A 19947-nucleotide genomic window follows, 5' to 3' on the forward strand; every position below is an offset into this window, starting at 1 on the left:
GGTGTCGGTCTTGTGCAACCGCTCTAAAGCCTGCTGTGCGAAATCTAAGTGAAAAAGAGGAAGAAAAACTGTATTAATTCTGGTAGCACTCTCATAACTTCAACCTATTCAGCATGTAGTACTAATTCTTGAAGTATGAAAATTTCAATTGAATCAGATACCTATAATCAGACTTGCAAGCCCCAACTTTTTTGTGTGAAAGTGACATGTAGGAGACACAGAAGTATTTAAATTTAAGTGGCTATTAACGAAGTGTAAAGGAAGAATCTTTAGCATTCACCGAGCAAAGTCATTATTTTTTTCCAAGTTTATGTATTTTGTTGTCCTATGTACTCTATTCAGGCTTGAAAACTGATATTTTTAGGTTCTTTTGCTCTCCGCCAAGCCTCAGCAAAAGGGAAAATATCTCAACCAAAAGGTTATGCTTCTCAATGCTTTGTACTATTTTTGTATCATACTTATGTCAATATTTTTTTTTAATTATTATTTTTTTATCATATTTATTTTTTTCTCATGTTAAAATGTTATCTTATTCCTAAATACTTCTTTTTTCTCCTTTTTTTCTTATTATTTTTTTTTTTTTTTTTGGTGAAAAATAAAACAGGATGTATTTCCTACGAGAGCAGTAGGTATTTATTATTCCTCCAACCCTTTTGTACCTTGTCAAATCTAATTGCAAGTATAATTTACCCAATAAAATATAAGTACTGTTTTACGGTATAATTTTGATCATAAAATTCAAAAAATTTTCTAGAACATTTGCATTTCAGTAGAAACCATCAGTTAATTTTTCCTCAGAAAAATAAAAAATGAAAGGAGACTTACAATGTCGCTATCTGAGTCATGCATAATTGAACTTTAGCCATCGGCCATTATAATGTATACCATTACATAACATTATGTAACATTACATACCAATATGTAATGAAAACAATGGGGTTGAATGCATTGGAAAGGTGGAGTAAAATTTTTTTCCGTTGTACCAAACTAACGAATCATTGTTTAGTAGACTAATCTAACAGGAGTGAAACAAGGCAAAAAGTCAACTTTTATTAGGGAACTGGGTAATGTACCCTTCTTCCTATTATATGCACCAAGTGCTGAGAACCATACTTATTCATTGTTACTCCTTGAAGGATCTTTAAGGCATAATAATTGATGAGCCTACCCAAGTTGTAAGATGAGGCATCTCTCTAGTGAAAGCATGAATACAATAAAATCGGCTATAAATCTATAAATTTGACGTGAAGTGTGTGAATTTTCTAATAACCATAAATCCTCGGTAAAAATATTAGGCTCATTTTACTGCTCTGTAACGGTATGCCCAATGGAGAATTTGCACACAAAATGTTATTGCTCTTCTGAGAGTGATTAATGAGCTGAGTTCGCAGTATTTTTCATAATTTTTTTCTGAAGTGGGAAATTTGAGAAAAATAGATTTACAAGTGAGAAAATGTGCCGTCCTATGATGTCATCTGGCGGCTTTGCCCATTTAAACACATGTATTTTAGCAGATTAGGTTATTTTTGCATATTTTCTCCTATAATTGTTCAATTTAGAAACCAACAATATTCTCATGCTTAGTTTTCCCAGTAGTATCATTTTGAAGATGAATTTCACAAAATTTAACACCCCTGCAAATTCTCTATTTTCGTCCATTACCAGGATGTGATTTAAATTTAGCGCCATCAGCCAACACGTCATCCGCATTAATCAGGCTGCACCGACAGTAAAGTCCTGGTCAAGTTGCAAAGGTCTTCTTCCGAGAATTTATTAAATTACGAATTGAAGATTTTAACCGTTTAAAACCTCCGATTTAACGCGATAATCATTCAGATTTCAGAATTTGTGCCGATATTTTGCCTAATTTTGTGCTATAATTTCAAAATTCGACTCGAGAGCCGAACCAGCTTTGCCAATTTTGGCAGCCAAAGTTGGCAACAACAAACGTGACCAACCACGTGACACACGTGATGTAAACACAAAACTTGTTCGGTGCTGTGCAAATTATGCAATTAGAATTTCGGACGGATTTGCAATCATCGGACTACCGGAATTTTGCGCTATGATTCAGCAAATCTTCACTAGTAGTTGAGTGAATCTCTGTGTTTTCATCCGCTCTCAATAAATTAGCCAAGGTGCCCTCTTACTTACGCTCTCTGGAAAAGCATTTCATCACCTACGTTGAAGTATTTTCCTCTTTGAAAGAATTTGAGTTAGGTCATGTCCCAAGACATCAAAGCTCCAGGTATATACAAATGTCCTTGAAGTTTCGGCCCTTATCATCTTAGCTCCTTAGTTTGTCCTAATTTTAAATATTTTACCCTGGTTTCAACTCCATATCTGCCCATAACTTGGCAGAGTACTGAAGCACCCATGAAGTATGAGTATGCTTAGGTATCATTTCTGCATTTTAAATGAGTTGCTCTTTAACTTCTTTTCATGTCGTCAGCTCTCTACAATTCAAAGTCCATGCATTCTTGAACTCAATCATTTCCTTGCCACATAAATTTCCATGTAACGATCTGACAAGGTATTGTTTCTCTACATTTTTTTACAATTGTAAATCAACGTACTGTGTTTTCCTACTTATCATTTTGTTTCAGCGAACATGAGGTCTTTGACCAGGTCATATTCTCCCTTATGTTTTGTCTTCGAAAGGTTGAACCAAATAAACACACTGATGACAAAAATTAGAGTAATACACAATGTCGAGAAGTAGTGCATGCCTATTTCTCATCACTTGTGTAAAGAAAAAAATACTCCAGCTGTCCCTAAATTAGTGCACATGGAGGTCCTTTTACAAAGCTGGCAGGGTTGCATTCATAGTCGTTCCCTATACATTAAGGCCTCCTTAACCAATATAATTCCTATGGTTTCAGATAGCCTCAACGTCTTAGGAAAGAATATTTTTACGGCCTCAACCATACACCATAACCATTCGTTTTGTAAACTGTGCCTTTTCGCCAACTTCTCTGGTACTTATCAAGACTTTTAAATTTGTTATTTTCTCTTTCTAGGTATATCTGAAGGAGGGTTTACAGGCAGCACATCTCAGTCCGAATTCTTCGCAAATAAATTCCTTACTGTTGCTGAGGAATTATCAACCCCTGACCCAAGAACAGATATTTCAAATCCAAAGGTAGTATTTTATTCTATTTTTTCTCTCCTCTTTTATTTTATCTTCCTGACGATTGAATCAGGCCTTAAATGGACGTATTTCTGCTAAACGGAACAAAGCGGTATGGGGGAAAGAAAGGGAATACGGGTTGGATTGGTGGGTAAAGTTTATGGACAAGCTTATTCCGTCCCATGCTCACAATGCTCTTCCATGGCTCTTAGGTCCGCTTGACAAAACATGCTATCCGAGATTCTAAAATCCTCAAAAGGAATTCAAATTGCTTAGTTTTGTTTAGCAGAAATACGTCCCAATGTAGGTACCTCATAACTCGAGGGGTAAAAGCATTGGGTGAAAAAAATGCCAATTAATTTAACGTTATAGTGGAGGGTCAATTTTGCCGACCCTACTAGCAATGAATACGATTGGAACATTAGGAACTTTACAAACAGCCATTGTTGTCATCTGAGCGAGGTTATTTTTCAGGAGTGGTAAGAATACCAGTAGGATTTTTTTTTTTTTTTTGAGGTGAAAATAATAATTATTTTTTTTTCTAGGGTGCTGATGAATTTATCCTGGAAAATCAGACTGTTGAGCACTCCGAGAATAAACACTTAGCTCAATGTCCGACACTGCGTCAAGGTGACTTTCAAAATCATTTCGGCCATTGCTCATTAGTCACCCAGAAACTCAAAAATGAAGAGTCTTCATCAGGTTTGGAACAGTTGCTTACAACTTTCGGTGCTGAGAACTGTTGCTCTTGTCATGATGACTCCTGCTATCAGATTAGGAAAACTGCAGACAGCAAGGCTTTACTGAAAAGCTTGCAGGATAGGAAGGAAAAGTCTACAAAGGAAGGTCTAAAATCCAACACTAGTTCGGTTTCAGCGAAAATTCAACCTGAAACGCACATTATGAGTCCGCCAATAAATTTCACTCGTTTAATTGATTCGGAAGCTTTGGGATTTTCTAAAAATGATTCATTATGGACAACAGCATTGCCTGCCCATGGAAAGATCGACATTTCACAGAACATAACTGAAAGAATAAGAGAGACGGGATTGGGATCTAGCACACTGAAAGTGAATCATCAATGGCGAAGAAGATCCGTCCCCTACGAGGGAAGACCAGACAGGAAAGTAAACGTTCTGCAGTGCAACTATCCAAGATCTACCCAATCAAACCTCTCCAAAATTGTGTATTCTTGTGCCCATTGCAATTTTAAAAGTTATGGCAGCAAGAAGTTCCTGAAGCAGCATTTAATAAGCTGTACAGAAAACTCAGCATGCACCCCTGGGACAGATGGAAAGCCACTTGAAATTCCATGTGGAAGCCATACATCTCAACATTTTAACTCTACATCTGCTTGTGGATCAGAAAATTCACATTTGTCTCTGAAGAAGGATGAAAAATTTGTTCTGGAGTCAGCAGGTTGTTCCAAATCTTTGTATGAGGATGGGCAGTACAAATCTTCAAATTTTTCCAGTGGAAAGTCCTGTGGAAATCCACTTCCTTCCTCCAGTAGTTCAAAGACTTCTGATCTTTCCAGCTCCTACATGGAAAAATATGTGTCATTACCAGCTTTCAAACAGCTGCTGCGATGCAAGTATTGCTACGTCAAGTTTGAGCAGTACTCAGATTTTAAGACTCATATGAAAATGCATCCAAGTGAAGGATTGCTTTCTTGCGCCCTTTGTCCGTATAAAAGCACATATCAAAACAACATAGAAGAGCATGTTATGAGCCACCATGGTTGTGTTAATATATTGCTGTGTATGTGAATTTTCTCTCTGAAAATGAGTGAGTGATTGATCAAAAATCAATCTCTGCTCTAGTCCGTCAATCTTAGTCGTGCAATACAGCTGTTGCTTAATTTTTATGTAACTACTATGGAATAGTAAATTTAAAAATGAGAATACCTTAGTTTCTCCAATTTTTATTATTATTATTTATTCAAATTTTAGCTGAGATAATTACTTTCCAATTCGCCGGAATTACAACTAAATTGCTAATGGGAAAATATCGCTCCAATAGATTTCCTGATGTCACATGAAGAATTGATTGTGGTGTATCCTTTTAATCTCATATGTTTTTTTTTTTTTTTTTTTAATCACTTTTTGGTCGCAATTGTAGACCGTATTTGCGATGCAATCGCTGTTTGAAGTAAACATTTTCAGGAAAGTTCTAAAGATCAGATGAAACTATCTTATACAGAATGCTCAGCAACCATGTTACATTACATTAATGGTGGCTGAAACTGTAGGTCATGGCTGCATATAGAAGCCTCAGGCCAATGAGAAACGCTCCCAAAATACCTTCAATTTTACGTCTTATTTCTCTGGCCACTAATTTTTAATAATGCAAATTACAAATAACATTTGAGCTGATCTTGAGTTTTCATTGATTGATCTATTTATTTTAAAAATTGAGCACATATTACGAGTATTTTTCTATAGCAGGTAAAAATCCTCAATCTGAATGAAATAAAATGAGACTAAAAATTCTTGGTGAAAATAGTTTTAATAATAGAGCTTGCCTTTTCTTATAGCTTATAAGTGTTTTTAGAAACGCACCGCAGAATGAAGAATTTTAATATTTTTAGCTATCAAAGAATTTCAACAAAAAATTTTCTTTCAACCGATTACACTCTCATATTTGTATTGAAAATATCAGGAGTTGTAATTCTTTTTCTTAGTTTTTAGTCAACCAAATGTATTAAATATTTTTTATAATATTCCGCAGCTTTTTCACCACTTTTAAAAACTTTTTAACTGTCAAAAATAGCCTTCAGTCGTCTACTTCTAGGGGTCTTTTAATTGTTGGCCATAGGTCAACCATTTCTTTTTTGATTGTTTAATACAGTATTAACCACCCAGATTCGCAGTTTTTATATTTTATAAAGGGTTATAGTCTTCAATTTTGTAGTAAAGGCCACTAATTATTATGGTCACATCACTGTAGAATTGAAGTTAACTGTAAAATAACAATGTATACCTTTTTCTCAGGAATTTTTCTCCTCAGGTTTGTGTGATTAGTAGTACACGGGTTTTTCTTCTCTCTCTGCTAGATTAGTAGTCATAGATAATATTTTTTTATGCATAATTTATCAGTTTTATTGTTAATTAGTATGACTAAGTTTTTCACAGCCATGTGTATCGCATCTTACGCTATGGTGAAAATTTGCAAGTGAAAGTTCGTTTGGTTCTAGACTTAAACGTTTATTTCATTTTGCAACTGATTTTTGCGTGAAAAATCGCTTGTTTGTGTAATGGAGCTCCTGCAAGAAGCAGGAATTTTTGATGAATAATCTATTCTACTTTCCTAAAATGTCACGAAAATATGATACTACCCCTAGTTTTGTCTAAAATCAGCCAAAATTACGCACATTGGAAATGCTGATTTCTTCTCAAGGGTTGAATTTTGGACTCTGGCATGTGGCCATCGTATTCTCCGAGTAATGTTGATGAGAGAACTTGCACTGCATTGCTAAATTTCCTCAGTCTCTTTCCATCACATAGAGGATAGATTGGTTAAAGCAAAAAACTTTGATTCTTGCGGGAACCCAAATGACCTTATTGACTCGTCAAGTCAACACAATTAATGTTTTAATAAAGTCCGTTTTTAAAAGTTTTTTCTGTTATTATTAGAATTAATGTCTGTTAATTAGAATTCATCTAAAAATCTAATTACCTTGTTATTAGAGTCTTGGCATCTATAAAGAAGAAATGAAATGGAAATTTGGTAGACAATCAAGATGTCAGCTCTCAAAATTTCGAGTTTTTCACTATATCCCTACTCCCTACCTTTCATCAGACACCTGGACATATGCTCAGATCCTCTTGTGAATAGCCAGTGCAGGAAGTCTCATATATTAACCACAAAAAGTCATTTTAGTATCCTATATTGATGGCGGAAGTTTGAAACTACATAGGTATTACTACTGCGTTGTTGCAGACCTCCTTGATTTATCTGCTCTATTAACAAAATATTCTATACAAATTTTAGTCCAGTAAATCGTCTCATTTCTCTTCGAAGGAATGTAGTAGAAATTTTGAGACACCACAATGAATATAGGTGGGTTCACACTTTAACCATCAATATATTAGGTCTCTAGTTCATGTCATTTATGAAGTGTTAAATTTACAACCGAACTGGAAAAGTTTTAACTGCAAAAGGTTAGGATAAATAAAGTTGATCAAAGCTAAGTTTGAAAACAAATATTCCACGGCCAAGTTGTGTATTGGCCTTTAGAAAGTAAAATAAAATAAAACAAGATAGATATTTTCTTTAAAAAAAAAAGAACGTAGGTCCTTTATTTTGCTATTTGTACAAAATCGAAATTTACAATACGAAACAAAAATGCAAATTACTATGGAGGCTTGGACAGTAACACGCATGCAACAACAGTTTTTGTCTCGTTTAGCAAGGTTGACAAATGGATCAAATTAAGCTGTATTTTTAACATAGGGAATTCGTGCACGGCACAGGAAACTGCTATTTACCGGGAAAATAAAATAAATACTGGGCTCCAACTACGGCTTTCAAAGCGCTGCTTCAGTGCTACAGAGTCTTAATAATTACAAATATTTACCTAAAGCATCATCATTGAGCAATACCTTTTGGAAAGTCCCCTTCAAGTTGGGTTCTATTCTATTGCAAAAAAGACGAGCCGCTAAAGTTTCATATTGATCATTAATTTACTGTCAATCTAGGAAGAGAAGGTAAAATGTGATGAGTATAATGTAGTTTTTTCAATTTCCCACTTTTCGAAACTAAATCCAACAACTGTTGTGATAACTAAAAGAAAATATCTTTCTTGAATTGTATCCTTTTTCTTTATTAGTTCATGTAAACGTTATACTATGATCTAGGTGCTTATTTAGGAGCTTTACTTCTTTTGACTTCCTAAATGGCAGCTGACAAAGGTGTGCTTTAAAAGAATAGTAACAGAAAACAAGACTGATTATTTTGATGCATATCTGAAATGCATTGAGAATGCGCTTTAAAAAGCAGGGAAGTCCAGTGGCTTAGAAGTATAAGTGTCTATAATGAACCTCTCATAAATACTAACATCAATTTCACAGTTCAAGAAAAAATTCAACATTTTTAACTAATTTATTCAAGTATGAATCAATCATGTTTTTTCTGAAAATTGCTTCCTGATTAACTACGACGAAGTTAAGAGAAAAGAAAACGCAATTGAAACTTATGGAAATTCTCACACTTAAAATTGTTGAATTTTCGATGAGATATCATTCAAAAATTTCTGAGATCTAGGCAAATCTTTTTACCCCACTTCATGATGCACTACCTGAGAAATTAACCTCTGAGAGTGCAATTTACAGCACATTATATTACATGCTCGCGGACAGGAGCATAGCAACAATGCTCATCAGCAACTAGTCAATGAAAAAAATTTATGGTTTGTGAACCGAACAAGAAGAGAAAAAACCACTAATGTCCCAATGCAGCATGGCTAGGTAAAAAAATGATTCTTTGATTGACAAGACCCTGCCTTGCACTGTTCCTGTGCGCATGCACACTCGCACGTAATCAATGCCCCGATGATAAAAATACTAGCATCTGATACATGGGTGTCTCTTACACATGTATGCAACTTGTTATGGTTCCTATCCATCATATGGGTAAAGGGGGACCTTCAAACAAAGATTTTTTGGTTTGTATGACTAACGACAGGCTGTAGCGAAGTCTACTGATCTCAGAGCTTCATTCGATTATAATAATTTCGATACTTTTAATTGTTATAATAATTTAAATACTTAATTACTATTTACATCTATCAATGTCTGTACCATTAGCAGCCCTTCTTCTTATCAGACTCATCTCCATTATCGCAGATCCAACATCTTATGGTGCTTAACTTGGCGATGCTGCATACAGAAGGGCTATTCTTTTTGGAAAGGTTCTAAACTTTCAGAGTTGCCGATTCATATTACAGGGAACAATATATCAAATTTGGACTTAACTGGATCAGGAGGTGGGCGGAGATTTTAGTGGTCAGGCATTAGCTACTGATACTATTCTATCCTCAAAAATTGAAGAACTCAAAAAAGGAAAAAAAACAGCTCGACTGGCAATTTTGCTATTTCCACTTTTTCTGCCAAGAGACCTTTAGCAAAAAAAAAAAATTTAAATATCTTTGAAACACGCCAAGTCATTGGTTTCTTTTAAATCACCGGTTGAGTTTCCTGGTGTCATCCACCTTTGATCAGTTTAACTTCATTTTCTGCATCTTGACTTAACGCATCAAGACTAACTACGATTGACTAATAATAATTTGAATAATTTAACTTGAAACATTCTACAAGTGCAAACTGTGCCCTAAAATTAATATTCCTCCAACATTAAAATACTCAATATGTCAACTGACGGATAGATTGCTCGGTGTGTCTCGAAGCAAATGTAAGCAACTATGATTTAAAATGATCATATTCTGTATCAGACATAAATTACGATTGAATAAAGAGGAAAAATGGCCTCATTGAGGCTCCTTTTTCCGGTCATCGCCTCAAATAGAGGGGAAAATACAATCTTGAAGAGAGAAATTTTAAAGTTATGATTAATTAACAGAAATAATAATAAAACACTTCAAAGAACTTCTACTGTAAAATTTCTTTAGTATGTACATTTGTTTATTCTGGGTAGGAGTACATCATTACTCAAACGTAGCCAGGTTCAAAAGTCTGGGTTCTTGGGTTCATGATTTATCAGTTATTTTTTTATTATAGACCCTCTTCGTAGGTAATATTGCCCTCTTTTTTTGGAGGGAGTAGAGATTGTAAAATCAATCTGATAATGTCCTATTAAATACCTAATTGTCTTTGGAGACTGCAAGATTGAGGGCTTCTTCATGAGTTTGGTTTGAAAAGGAATTAGACCAGACATATTTTGCAGCAATTTTGTCCACAGCTTCGTAACTGATGAAGGACAAACAAGGGACAAGGGTACAGAAAATTCTTGACCACAAGACTTGCTGCTCACGAGCAAAAATGGGTAAAACGTAAAAAAGGACTTGTAAGTAATGAGACCAGTAATCATGAGCTTGAAAATTGCACGTTTTTTGCAAAATTGAGGCCACTCAAAAATAAAGCAATGAGTGGAGTGAGAAAAAAGAAAAAAAAGCCATCACTTTCAAAAGTTCAGGAAAATGGAAGTTTTTAAAATGGAAAGGGTAAGAACTTTCTGCATCCCTGGCAGGGAATCAATTGCTGAAAGAGCCAGCTTTGACTTAGTTATTTGATTGACGTTTTTTCAAATCTTTTTCCTGACATTTGAGATAAAGTTAAGCAAGAAAAACGCTTCTTGCAGAAACTCCTCAATATATAAACTAGGGATATCACAAAAAGAACAGTAGCAGCATAGCACCTGAACGAGGGATGAAGCTGCAAAAATCGGCGGACGTTTTACAATTCATCGCGGACATATTTTGGTTTGAGTTCTTCAATCCTCTTAATGATGTCAGCTTTCTCAACGCACCCATCACAAGTCTCGTCCCATGTATTCAAGATCTTCTTTAGTTCCTTCACCTTGAGTTTCTTGAGGTCTACAGTCTTGAAGTCAATTTGTTTATCTGGAACAAACAGAGGGGAAAAATTGATGGCTTATAACAACTTTATCACGTAAAATTATTTAAAGAAAGATGTTTAATGGTGCCACTAGTTAAGCTTCCTGATGCATGAATAAAAATCAATTTCCATCAAAAATAATTACAACCGAATAAATGGGATTAGTACCACGGTGATATGGTGAAAAATTACTTAGAAAAAAAAAAAAAAAACATAGGTGGGTTTAATGGTAATTCAAAAGGCAGCTGCAAAACCTTACATCACAAACGAACCCTACAACCCTGCAGTATTACTGCTATGAATATGAAAACAATCTGATACGTCTACAAATAAAAAAAAGAAGCGACATTCACACTCTTTGCAGGTGATAAGAATGCTCCCTTTATTAAGAGAGGATAATTACTTTTGCTAAATTCCTCCTCTTCTTCTCCTACTAACGACTAGGGCACAGCCCTGTTTGTCAAGCTCTTAAGCGCTGAGCACACATAGATTACTAATAAGTACAAGAGATTCCTTAAAAATTAAAACAAGCAGCAATAGGAATATTTAACTATCTTTGAGAGAAGAGAGCCACCTCTTTGCCCATCTCTTGGGCGGTTATCCAGGTAATTTTTTCCGTAATGTTTGTCCATTCATACAAATTTTTGTAAGTCTCCCCTCATCCATTTCCGTCAATGTGCACTGACTACACCCTCCTTCTGACCCTGGGATACTCTGCAACATCTTGCACCCCACAAGCCTCCCTGATGGACTTACAGGTCTGCCAAACCAAAAGTGTAATCTCACTATTTTCCTCAAAACTTTCATCTCAACCACATGATATTGCTGTTGGGTGCGCTTCGTCTTATTGTCAGTGATAAAATCACTAAGATAATTTTAAAAATTTCCAAACGGCATCAAATAAAGCCACATTTTGAATCATTGAAAAGTACTCACCGTAGTGAAGTTCGCAAATCTGTGAGTCCACTGCTTTAAGTTTCCGGCAGATTACTTCAGGGGGCAATGGAACAGCGAGGGGTTCAGATAACTTTTTCAAAATGCCGGTTGCAGATTCTTCAAGGCCACCAAGATAGTAACACTGTAAAATATATAAAAATTAATCAGGTCAATAAAATACTTAGACAGGGTTTCTACATTTGTCGATTTAAATTTTCCTCTACAACTCATCCATCACAGAAACATAACACAACCACTCTCCTAATACTCTGATCAATAACAACTTAAAAAGTCAATTTCTGAATTTAATATTTCTTGTTTTACCTCAATACCACACAATTTTCCTCAAAAAAAAAAAAAAAAAAAAAAAAAAAAAAATTGGGCTTTTTATTAAAGTTGAAATGGATACACTTGTCAAGAGCATACATCACGTCACCAAAATTTTTGACTGATTTATTCAATCCAAAAAATGGTATTTTTTTATGTTTAAACACTCATTTTGTGATTGATTTCAGTAATTTTATCTAAGAAATAAGCATGTGCTAGTAGGTAGTTATGGATAGAAATGTAAACTAGAGAAAAACAGGTTGCACCTATGGAGTAACTTACTGTTTCACTGTCTTCCTAAACTTTTGGGAAAACTCAAAAAGTTGTTTTATGATATGACTATAGAAAAAACTGAGGTTAAAAAGGCATTCAGTGCCCATTGCTTGATAAAATTAAGATTAATCATGCCTGAAAATGGTCGCGGCTTGGCTTAATAGTTCTAGAGTGAGCCACTGTCAAAAAGTAAAAAACTAAAAACCTTCAAAAATACATGACCACACTGCATTTGGATGCATTTTGATGAATGCACAATCTGGCAGGAATGAACAGAAACAACTTTTTGATTAGATGTAAAGGTTGCATTATGAGTTGAGAAAATATGCATGAAACAGGAGACTTTACAATTTGTTTAAGTCATTAAGCCAAACTAGACTTTATTCCTACTTCCAAAAAGTTCATTGAAATTCCAAATTTATTTTGGATATGAAGGCACCTTGAATAATTTAAGTAACAACAGGATGCAGTTAACAAGACATTCATCTCCAACGTGTACCAATTAGGCACATTAACTTGAAAAGATCTGATTACAAGATCTTAGCAATGCGGGGCTTAGATAGTTTACATAGATACTTACAAATTGATTTTCTTTACTTTTAGTGCCTTTACAGAACACTTTGAATGCTTTTTCTATTTCCTTGGGGTTGTCTTTGATTGAATTGTCTAAAGTGGCTGCAAATCGTTTGACCATCGATACACACACTGAAACAAAATAAAGAGAATTACTGTAGCATTATAATGAAGAGTTTTTGGATTTCTGCACATGAATGCACAATTGTACATAAATCCTGTAATGGATGGGTTTAAAGGACAAGTCGCATAAGTGCAGTTTTTGCTATTTCAAGAAAAATGTGCTCAGGGTATTGAAATTAAATGGATCCTTATGGCGGAAAGAAAGTTCAAACTGCCTTTATGGTACTTAAAAATTGGAATTTGGGATTAATTTTTCACAAAATATCTACTTCGAATAATTTTACTTGAAGTAATTGATACCTCAATTTTTTCAAAAACTGCACTAATGCGCCTTGTCCTCCAAGCCCATGAACTGGAGAGTCAATCCATATTTAAGGGGAGATATCTTTGAGGATAATCTCCTCCTTCCACTCAAGATTTTTCTCAACTTTAACAGGGAATACTTAGGCCCGTACCTCAAGAGTGCATGATTAAATTTTGAAGTTAATTAGTCAAAAGTACAGAGGAAAACATTTCATAAATTTTAAGGATGACCAATCACAGAAATTTCTTCCGCCATTCATTTGAATTTATTTGGGCTGATTAACTTTCATATTATATCATTAACTATTAAGACATAAATACACCTCCTGTGGGTCCAATTTTTAATAAAATAACCCGAGTGAAACACATGATTAGTCATGAATTAAACAAGGTTTCAATAGGGGTGATTGTTTACCTCGGATACACCTTAAACTACTGAAAGTATGAACTGCAGACGCACTGCTGCTGAAGTATCAATTCTAGTAATAATTTAATTTCAGTCCATCACTCCTGAGTTGAGACAATTTCCTTAAAGGACTGTTCGTCTATGAATCCCTCTACCTTCAGTTCTATGACTTATTCATCCTTTGCTTGTGAAGCCCCCGAGGAGTAGCCCCGAGCATGATAACTTCGACAGGAATCTGCTTCAAATGAACCATGCGCCTTAAAAGAGCTTCAGTAAGATGTACAGTTCACTTGGTAATGCAAAAACATGTCAAGTTCGATTCATTGCATTATAACAACACTCGCAGGAGTGCCAAACTGCAGGAGTGTATACTCTCACATTGAACTTCAGTTTGATCGTGGCACCATTGAAAGTTTTGGATCAAATGCTCCTGAAGCTTGCTTGACCATACCTCTGAGTTAGATGTTCTTGCACTCCGTGTGGAAAAACTTGGAATGCAATTAAATGCAAGTTACTATCTAAGCAGCAATGCCTCCATCAGTGCATGACAAATAAAGTAAGGACAAAAATTGTATACCTTCACATTCATCGCTTGGTGTTGCTGACAGAGCAAGGTCTGTGCAGAAATTAAGGAAGTACAGTAAAATGTAAGATAAAGAGGCGAATTTCATGTTGAACTGACAAAATACACCGGTACTGATAAGGACGTGAGTGATCACGGAACTTTGATGAGGGGTCTAAACGCAAAACACTTCGCTTTGAATGAGACAAAAATATAAAGGGTACAATTTGTAGACAGAAGATGAAAACTGATTGAAACCGCTCGAGATTGATAAGTTCTGCTTTCACGTAGACTAGAAAATTTCGCGAAATCCTCAAAGCTCAATCACTGTCACTGGAAAAAGCCCACGTTTCAGGTTAGGAAATTTAGAAACAGTTGTCGAAATGTGATTGGTCTTCGCACCAAAAGCGTCAGCTGCAAAAGCGAAAGCGGGTAATTTGAATTGACGCTCCGCAGTAGCAACCAACCAACGTAGATTGTTCAATTTTTTTTAAAAAAACTTGTCAATTTTTGAAGAAAAAAAACTCTTAACTGTCACTATGCTCATCTTAGGAAACATTTTAGGGAATTATTTTAAGTAAAACTAACGTGGGGTAAAATCTAAGTCATAAAGTGTTATGGTGAGTAGTCAAGCTTTCTGACGTGGTCGAGCTGTCATGCGATATATGGTATCGATTAGGTCTAAAATCTCGGCAGATTTTGAATTTTCAGCCAAAAAGAAGGACGATAGCCTTTGAGCATGAGCCTAAAGAATCATTCTAAACCAATTGATTGGCAAACTTTAGGGAAATGCAAGTAGAGTCCCTCTTGGGAAAAAACCTCGCATTCGATACAGAAATCGATGACTGTATCGAATGCGAGGTTTTTTCTGGCGAAGGATTCGGCTTTCAGTCCCCTGAATTTTGCAAATTTTTTTGTTTATTATGATTCTCTAGGCTCATTCGCAGGGGCTATCGTCATCTCTCAGGCTAAAAATTCTAAATCTGCCAAGATTTTAGACCTAATCGATGCGATATGTCGCATGCCAGTTCGACCACGTCAGAGAACTTGCCAAATCACCGTTAAAAAAACTCTTATACTATTAAATGTAACTTTTCAACTTTAAAATTTTTGAACGAAATTTTCAAAAGACTCTTTAAATAGTTATAGTTTTTTCCGAAGATATAACAAAAATTTCTCAAAGAGTTAAATTTTCCTCAATTAAAAAAATAGTCATAAGGGGTTACCCAAAACGAACATTTGAACAGATATTTTTATTTTTATATGAGTTTGCATTGTGTCGAAGAAAATTAGCAAATATTTTTAATCTCGAGAAACACACAATAAATAATGTGGATGGATTTTAGGATTTTAGATGAATAGTTATTTTATTGTCAACTTACAGCGCTCTAGTGACTCATTTTAGTACTAAATTTGAGAAGCCATTTTGGTTAACCTCAATGAGGTGTGTCTCTCTAAAATGTTTATCCTTGCATAGAAGCGTGCGAACAGCTGTAGTCTCACAGTTGTGTGAGAGAGATGGAAGAAGCAAAATCATAGGAAAAAAAGGCCTTCGGAGCCACCGTTAGTAATCTCGTATGGCCATCTGTGAAGTATGTCGATCGAGACGCGTTCAAGTTCGGCCCTTTTTAAAAGGGCTGAACAACTTAAACGCTGGGACGACTCAGAAACAAATCGCGAACCCAGTTCCCCCGTCAATAAGTCAAAGAAAATAAAATTTTCCCTCGGGTGTGTGTTCCTCGCGGCTTGTGCAGCAGGCGACAAGGATGAAGTGCTTCGGTTACTCAAACTCGGCGCTGACATTGACACCGCAAATGTCGACGGACTGTCCGCTTTGCACCAGGTTAATTATTACTTAAATTACACCCTTATACTAAGCTTTTCTAAGACCACAAGCCCTGGTTGCTAATTAGGGCTGAAAGTTTTTCTTCGCTCTTCACTGCACACCGCAAAGTTGGGTTTCGCACCCAGCGCAAGTAATCATTGCCACTATTTGTTGATTCTAATTTGCTTCAACCACATACCGCATTTTGTCTTATCACGTCATAGTTCTGGAACTCAGAGGGAATATAAAAGATCATCCTTTTTAGGTTGTCTTCCACCTTTGACACGCAAATCTTTATAGCACTGCACAACATCTCTATACTTGTTGAGGGTTGCACAAGCTATCAAGATCAGGGCTCTAGTTTTAGCCCAAACAGTAATGGTATTTTTCTGATGCCCTGTCTTGTTTGGGATATTTGTACATCAGATTGTGAGCATGTCTGCTTTCTCTGATTGATTCATGAGTGTTAACAGAGATTCTGCCTGATAAGCTTCCTCAACCTTGATGCATAAATTAATGGAGTCGGACCTAGAGAATTTTGGTCTAATCCAGAGCAGGGTTGGATATGGGCTGGGTTACTCGCAGTCTTCAGCAGATTGACAGTGTTACAATTAGAATTGAGATTCAGATTGGGGAGTGTCCTGAAGTTGAATTTATACTTCAAGGGGTTTGAATAATTTGAGGTTAGGATTTTATGTAAGCACTCCCCGAAAACCTGAACACCTCAGGAGGACATTCCACACTTTTCAGTAGAATGCCCGGTGACTTTCTGGAGATCAGAATCAAGATTTTTTCAAATTTTTACGTCCAACTATGTCCTACTATGGCAGTGATAAAAAAAGACAGTCCTCAGACTAGTCTCTTGTTTACCGTCATAGAGTGTAATAGAGTCGCAATGTACTGGAGCGCCGATGAAGTCACTTTTTGAGACTGTTTTGCCCTGTACTGCTGAGACTAGTCCGTAGAGACTTGCGATGCTGTATGCATGGGGTCCCAGCTCCGGGCTTTGCACAGAAAATGCAGGTATACAGTTTATTTCGTAAATACCGGGAGTTTCTCACAATTTTTAATTTGTTACGACTTTGGTCGACATAATTTGCAAAATTTGCAAAAATAATTCTTGAATTAAATCAACAAATCCTGAAAGCCATTTGCAGACAGCGATTCTCTCCTTAATCTCTGTGTTAAAAAATGCCATTTGGTTCTCACTTGGTTTGCATTTTCGGCGGACAAAGGGCTGAAAATGGGCCTTTCATGGATTGCCTTTATTGGCGTTCCAATAAATTGCAACTCTATCGTAGTCAATGTTTACCGCTTATTTATCAGATTACATTATCCTCTTATTCTATTTGCGGCTTTAGAATATTCTCCCAATTCAGTAACATTCTAACAATACTACTTAAAGATTTTTCATTGTCAGTTTGAGGTCATATAATTTCCTGATAGCTGGCTCAAGTATGTCATTTTCTCGAAAACTGCTCTCTTCGTTGCAAGGACTGTTCGATTATCTTGGCAATGTTCTATCCTCGACTTTAACACACTTTATTTCCCTGGGTCGTTTGTTGACCTCCTATGATGCACTGGTTGTAGCAGCGCTGGCTCTATGCCAGGGAGGTCCCAGGTTTGATTCTTGGCCAGGTGACCGGAGTTTGATGGTCTTGAACAAGGGAGTTTCTGCCCCTACCTTTAGGAGTTAGTATCTCGGAAGCTGATGGCTCATTGGGTCAGTTGTGCTGGTCACAGATTCATGTTTTGATGCTTGATTGTTGTGGATTAGCAAAAATTATTAGAAGTTCAAGCAGCAACTCTCTACGTTCAATATTAACCTAGTTATCTCCCTTTGAAAAGTCGAGTTTTTGACGTCATCCACCGCAGTAGAGACACACTTGGTTTCTTCCATCATACCGACTGATGAAAGCAAGGTGAAAGAAACCAAGTGTGTCATTACCACGGTTGATTATGTCAAAAACCCTAGGTTTCAAAGGGCGATATCTCGGCCAATATTGAACGCAGAAAGTTGCTGTTTGGACAGATCTTATTATTTTAAGCTAATTTACAAGAAACAATTTTCAAAACACAATTCTGTGACCAGTGCAACTGATCTACTCTTGCCATTTAGGTGTTGATGTAGGTGAAAATTTTCTAAAATTTCTGATTTCCTGTGGTCCATAACTTGAACTCTGTCCCACCTAATGTAACCAAGAAAGTGGCCTGCGGGCTGATTGTTGAAAGTGATAGACAAAGAAGACATAGGGAGTGTGGAGCGATCCTATTGGTTAAAATGCAAGGTCCATATATACTAAGTGAGAAAATGATGAACTAACTACAGGGTCTCTGGTGGGTTGCCAATAGTTAGTCTATTATCTACCTCCTTTGTCCATTGCGACAAATCGCTTCCACCAATAGGATCCCTCCATATCCCTTTTGTCTCATTTTTCTATAACTTAGTCTATTAATTTCAATAATCGGCCCACTGGTGCGGTTGGTCTGGATCACCCTGTATCGTAATCGAGAAATTGCGAGTAATGCAACCATTTCGGACAGGGCTGTCGAGGTACGAGAGGCCAGGACGGAGGGTGAACGATTTCAAAATCGTAGTATCTTTATTTTTAGATGTTTCCTCTCCTGATCATAATATATCCCCCAAAAGCTCAACGACAGGTCGTAACAATTGTAATTTAGGGGTGCAGAAAATGCTCGATCACGTGCCCAAGCGGGCGCGTAAAAATGTGGAAGCCGGGAAAATTCAGAAGGATCAAAAGTCGAAAGTCGACAAACGGAAAATTGAAGAAAAAAAGTCAACTTTCTTTAATTGGTGGGGGATTTTGTGGAAAACCGGTGAGGAAAATGTGGAAAGCCCGCGTGCGGGCGCGTGAAAATGCGGAAAAGCCCCCAAAAATGTGGAAGCCGGGAAAATTCTAAAGGGTCTTAAGTCGGAAGTCAACGAATGGAAATCAGAAGAAAATAGGTCAACTTTTTTTAATCGGTGGGAGATTTTCTGGAAAACCGACGAGAAAAATGTGGGAAGCCCGCGTGCGGGCGCGTGAAAATGCGGAAAAGCCCTCAAAAAATGTGGAAGGGGGGAAAATTCTGAAGGGTCTAAAATCGGAAGTCAACGAATGGAAAACAAGTGAAAATGTGGGTGCTTCAAGGGTGTCTACCTGTCTAGTGACCTTGGAAACCGGGAAATGTCAGGGAATTTTTTTTGTGTCTGGGGAATCAGGGAATTCGCAAAAATTCGGCATGTCAGGGAATTCGCAAAATTCGGCATGTCAGGGAATTCCCAAAAATTCTGGAAAGTTTATTTTTAAAAATTGCTTAACACCCTGAATGCGGAAGCTTGGAAGCATCCGCACCCCTGTTGTGATAATAAATCACTCCGGATAATTTGAAATCATAGATAGGGCTGCCCTTGCAGGCCCAAAGAGCCCCATCATCTAACCTCAAAATTACCGACGAGTCGGCACTGTAGCCAGAGCTATAGACACCCTCTGAATCGAGCGCCTTGATCATGGAATCACGACCTTGATCGATATTCATCAATGCTAAGATAGAGATTTATCGATAGAGGTCATTTCTGCGTGCTAAGAAAAAACGCCGTATGAACATTCGAGAGTTGTCAAATTTCCTTGGATAAATTGTTTAAGTATTTTTAAGGAAAGTTATGAATATTTTTCCGAGAGATTTTCAAGAACTTTGGGTAAAATTGCGAACAAAATTACCTGAAAAATTGGAAGAAAAATATTTACAAATTTTCCCAAAAATTCGTGATTTACCAACGGCAATTTGGCAACGACTGAAGGTCTATGTGGCGTTTCTACGTAGCATGGCAGATTTGACAAGGATTCAAGAATCGAGCCCAGTGTTCGAAACTCACAGGCGCCAAATGCGCCTAAGAAATCGGCCATGGCGCTT

The 19947-nt window shown here is 36.5% G+C and overlaps 3 protein-coding genes across 9 annotated transcripts in view; 2 read left to right on the forward strand and 1 right to left on the reverse strand.

The window, feature by feature from the left end:
- Window positions 1–60: 60 nt before the first annotated feature.
- On the forward strand, window positions 61–6748 carry LOC109042745 (uncharacterized). The gene is made up of 3 exons (XM_019059663.2): window positions 61–2248; window positions 3021–3142; window positions 3676–6748. Exons 1-3 carry the CDS (start codon window positions 2224–2226, stop codon window positions 4897–4899), a joined length of 1371 nt encoding a protein of 456 aa, XP_018915208.2. The 5' UTR covers window positions 61–2223; the 3' UTR covers window positions 4900–6748.
- A 651-nt stretch (window positions 6749–7399) lies between these two features.
- On the reverse strand, window positions 7400–14567 carry Manf (mesencephalic astrocyte-derived neurotrophic factor). Its single transcript, XM_019059664.2, has 4 exons — window positions 14223–14567; window positions 12821–12945; window positions 11641–11782; window positions 7400–10709 (listed from the first exon to the last, which is right to left on the reverse strand). The coding sequence occupies exons 1-4, from the start codon at window positions 14314–14316 to the stop codon at window positions 10543–10545; spliced, it is 528 nt and encodes a 175-aa protein (XP_018915209.1). The 5' UTR covers window positions 14317–14567; the 3' UTR covers window positions 7400–10542.
- A 1134-nt stretch (window positions 14568–15701) lies between these two features.
- Window positions 15702–19947, forward strand: part of LOC109042734 (protein phosphatase 1 regulatory subunit 12B) — a 65852-nt gene continuing 61606 nt past the window's right edge. For 5 of the 7 annotated variants that reach the window (XM_019059651.2, XM_072296868.1, XM_019059652.2 and 2 more), the window contains exon 1: window positions 15703–16050. In XM_019059651.2, the coding sequence (XP_018915196.2) occupies window positions 15802–16050 (249 nt within the window). In that variant the 5' untranslated portion in view covers window positions 15703–15801. Of the gene's footprint in view, window positions 16051–19947 lie in introns of all 7 variants that reach the window. The other 2 variants (XM_072296870.1, XM_072296869.1) reach the window with 2 other exon arrangements.

This window comes from Bemisia tabaci, chromosome 2, assembly GCF_918797505.1.
Source record: "Bemisia tabaci chromosome 2, PGI_BMITA_v3".
Taxonomy (NCBI): Eukaryota; Metazoa; Arthropoda; class Insecta; order Hemiptera; family Aleyrodidae; genus Bemisia; species Bemisia tabaci.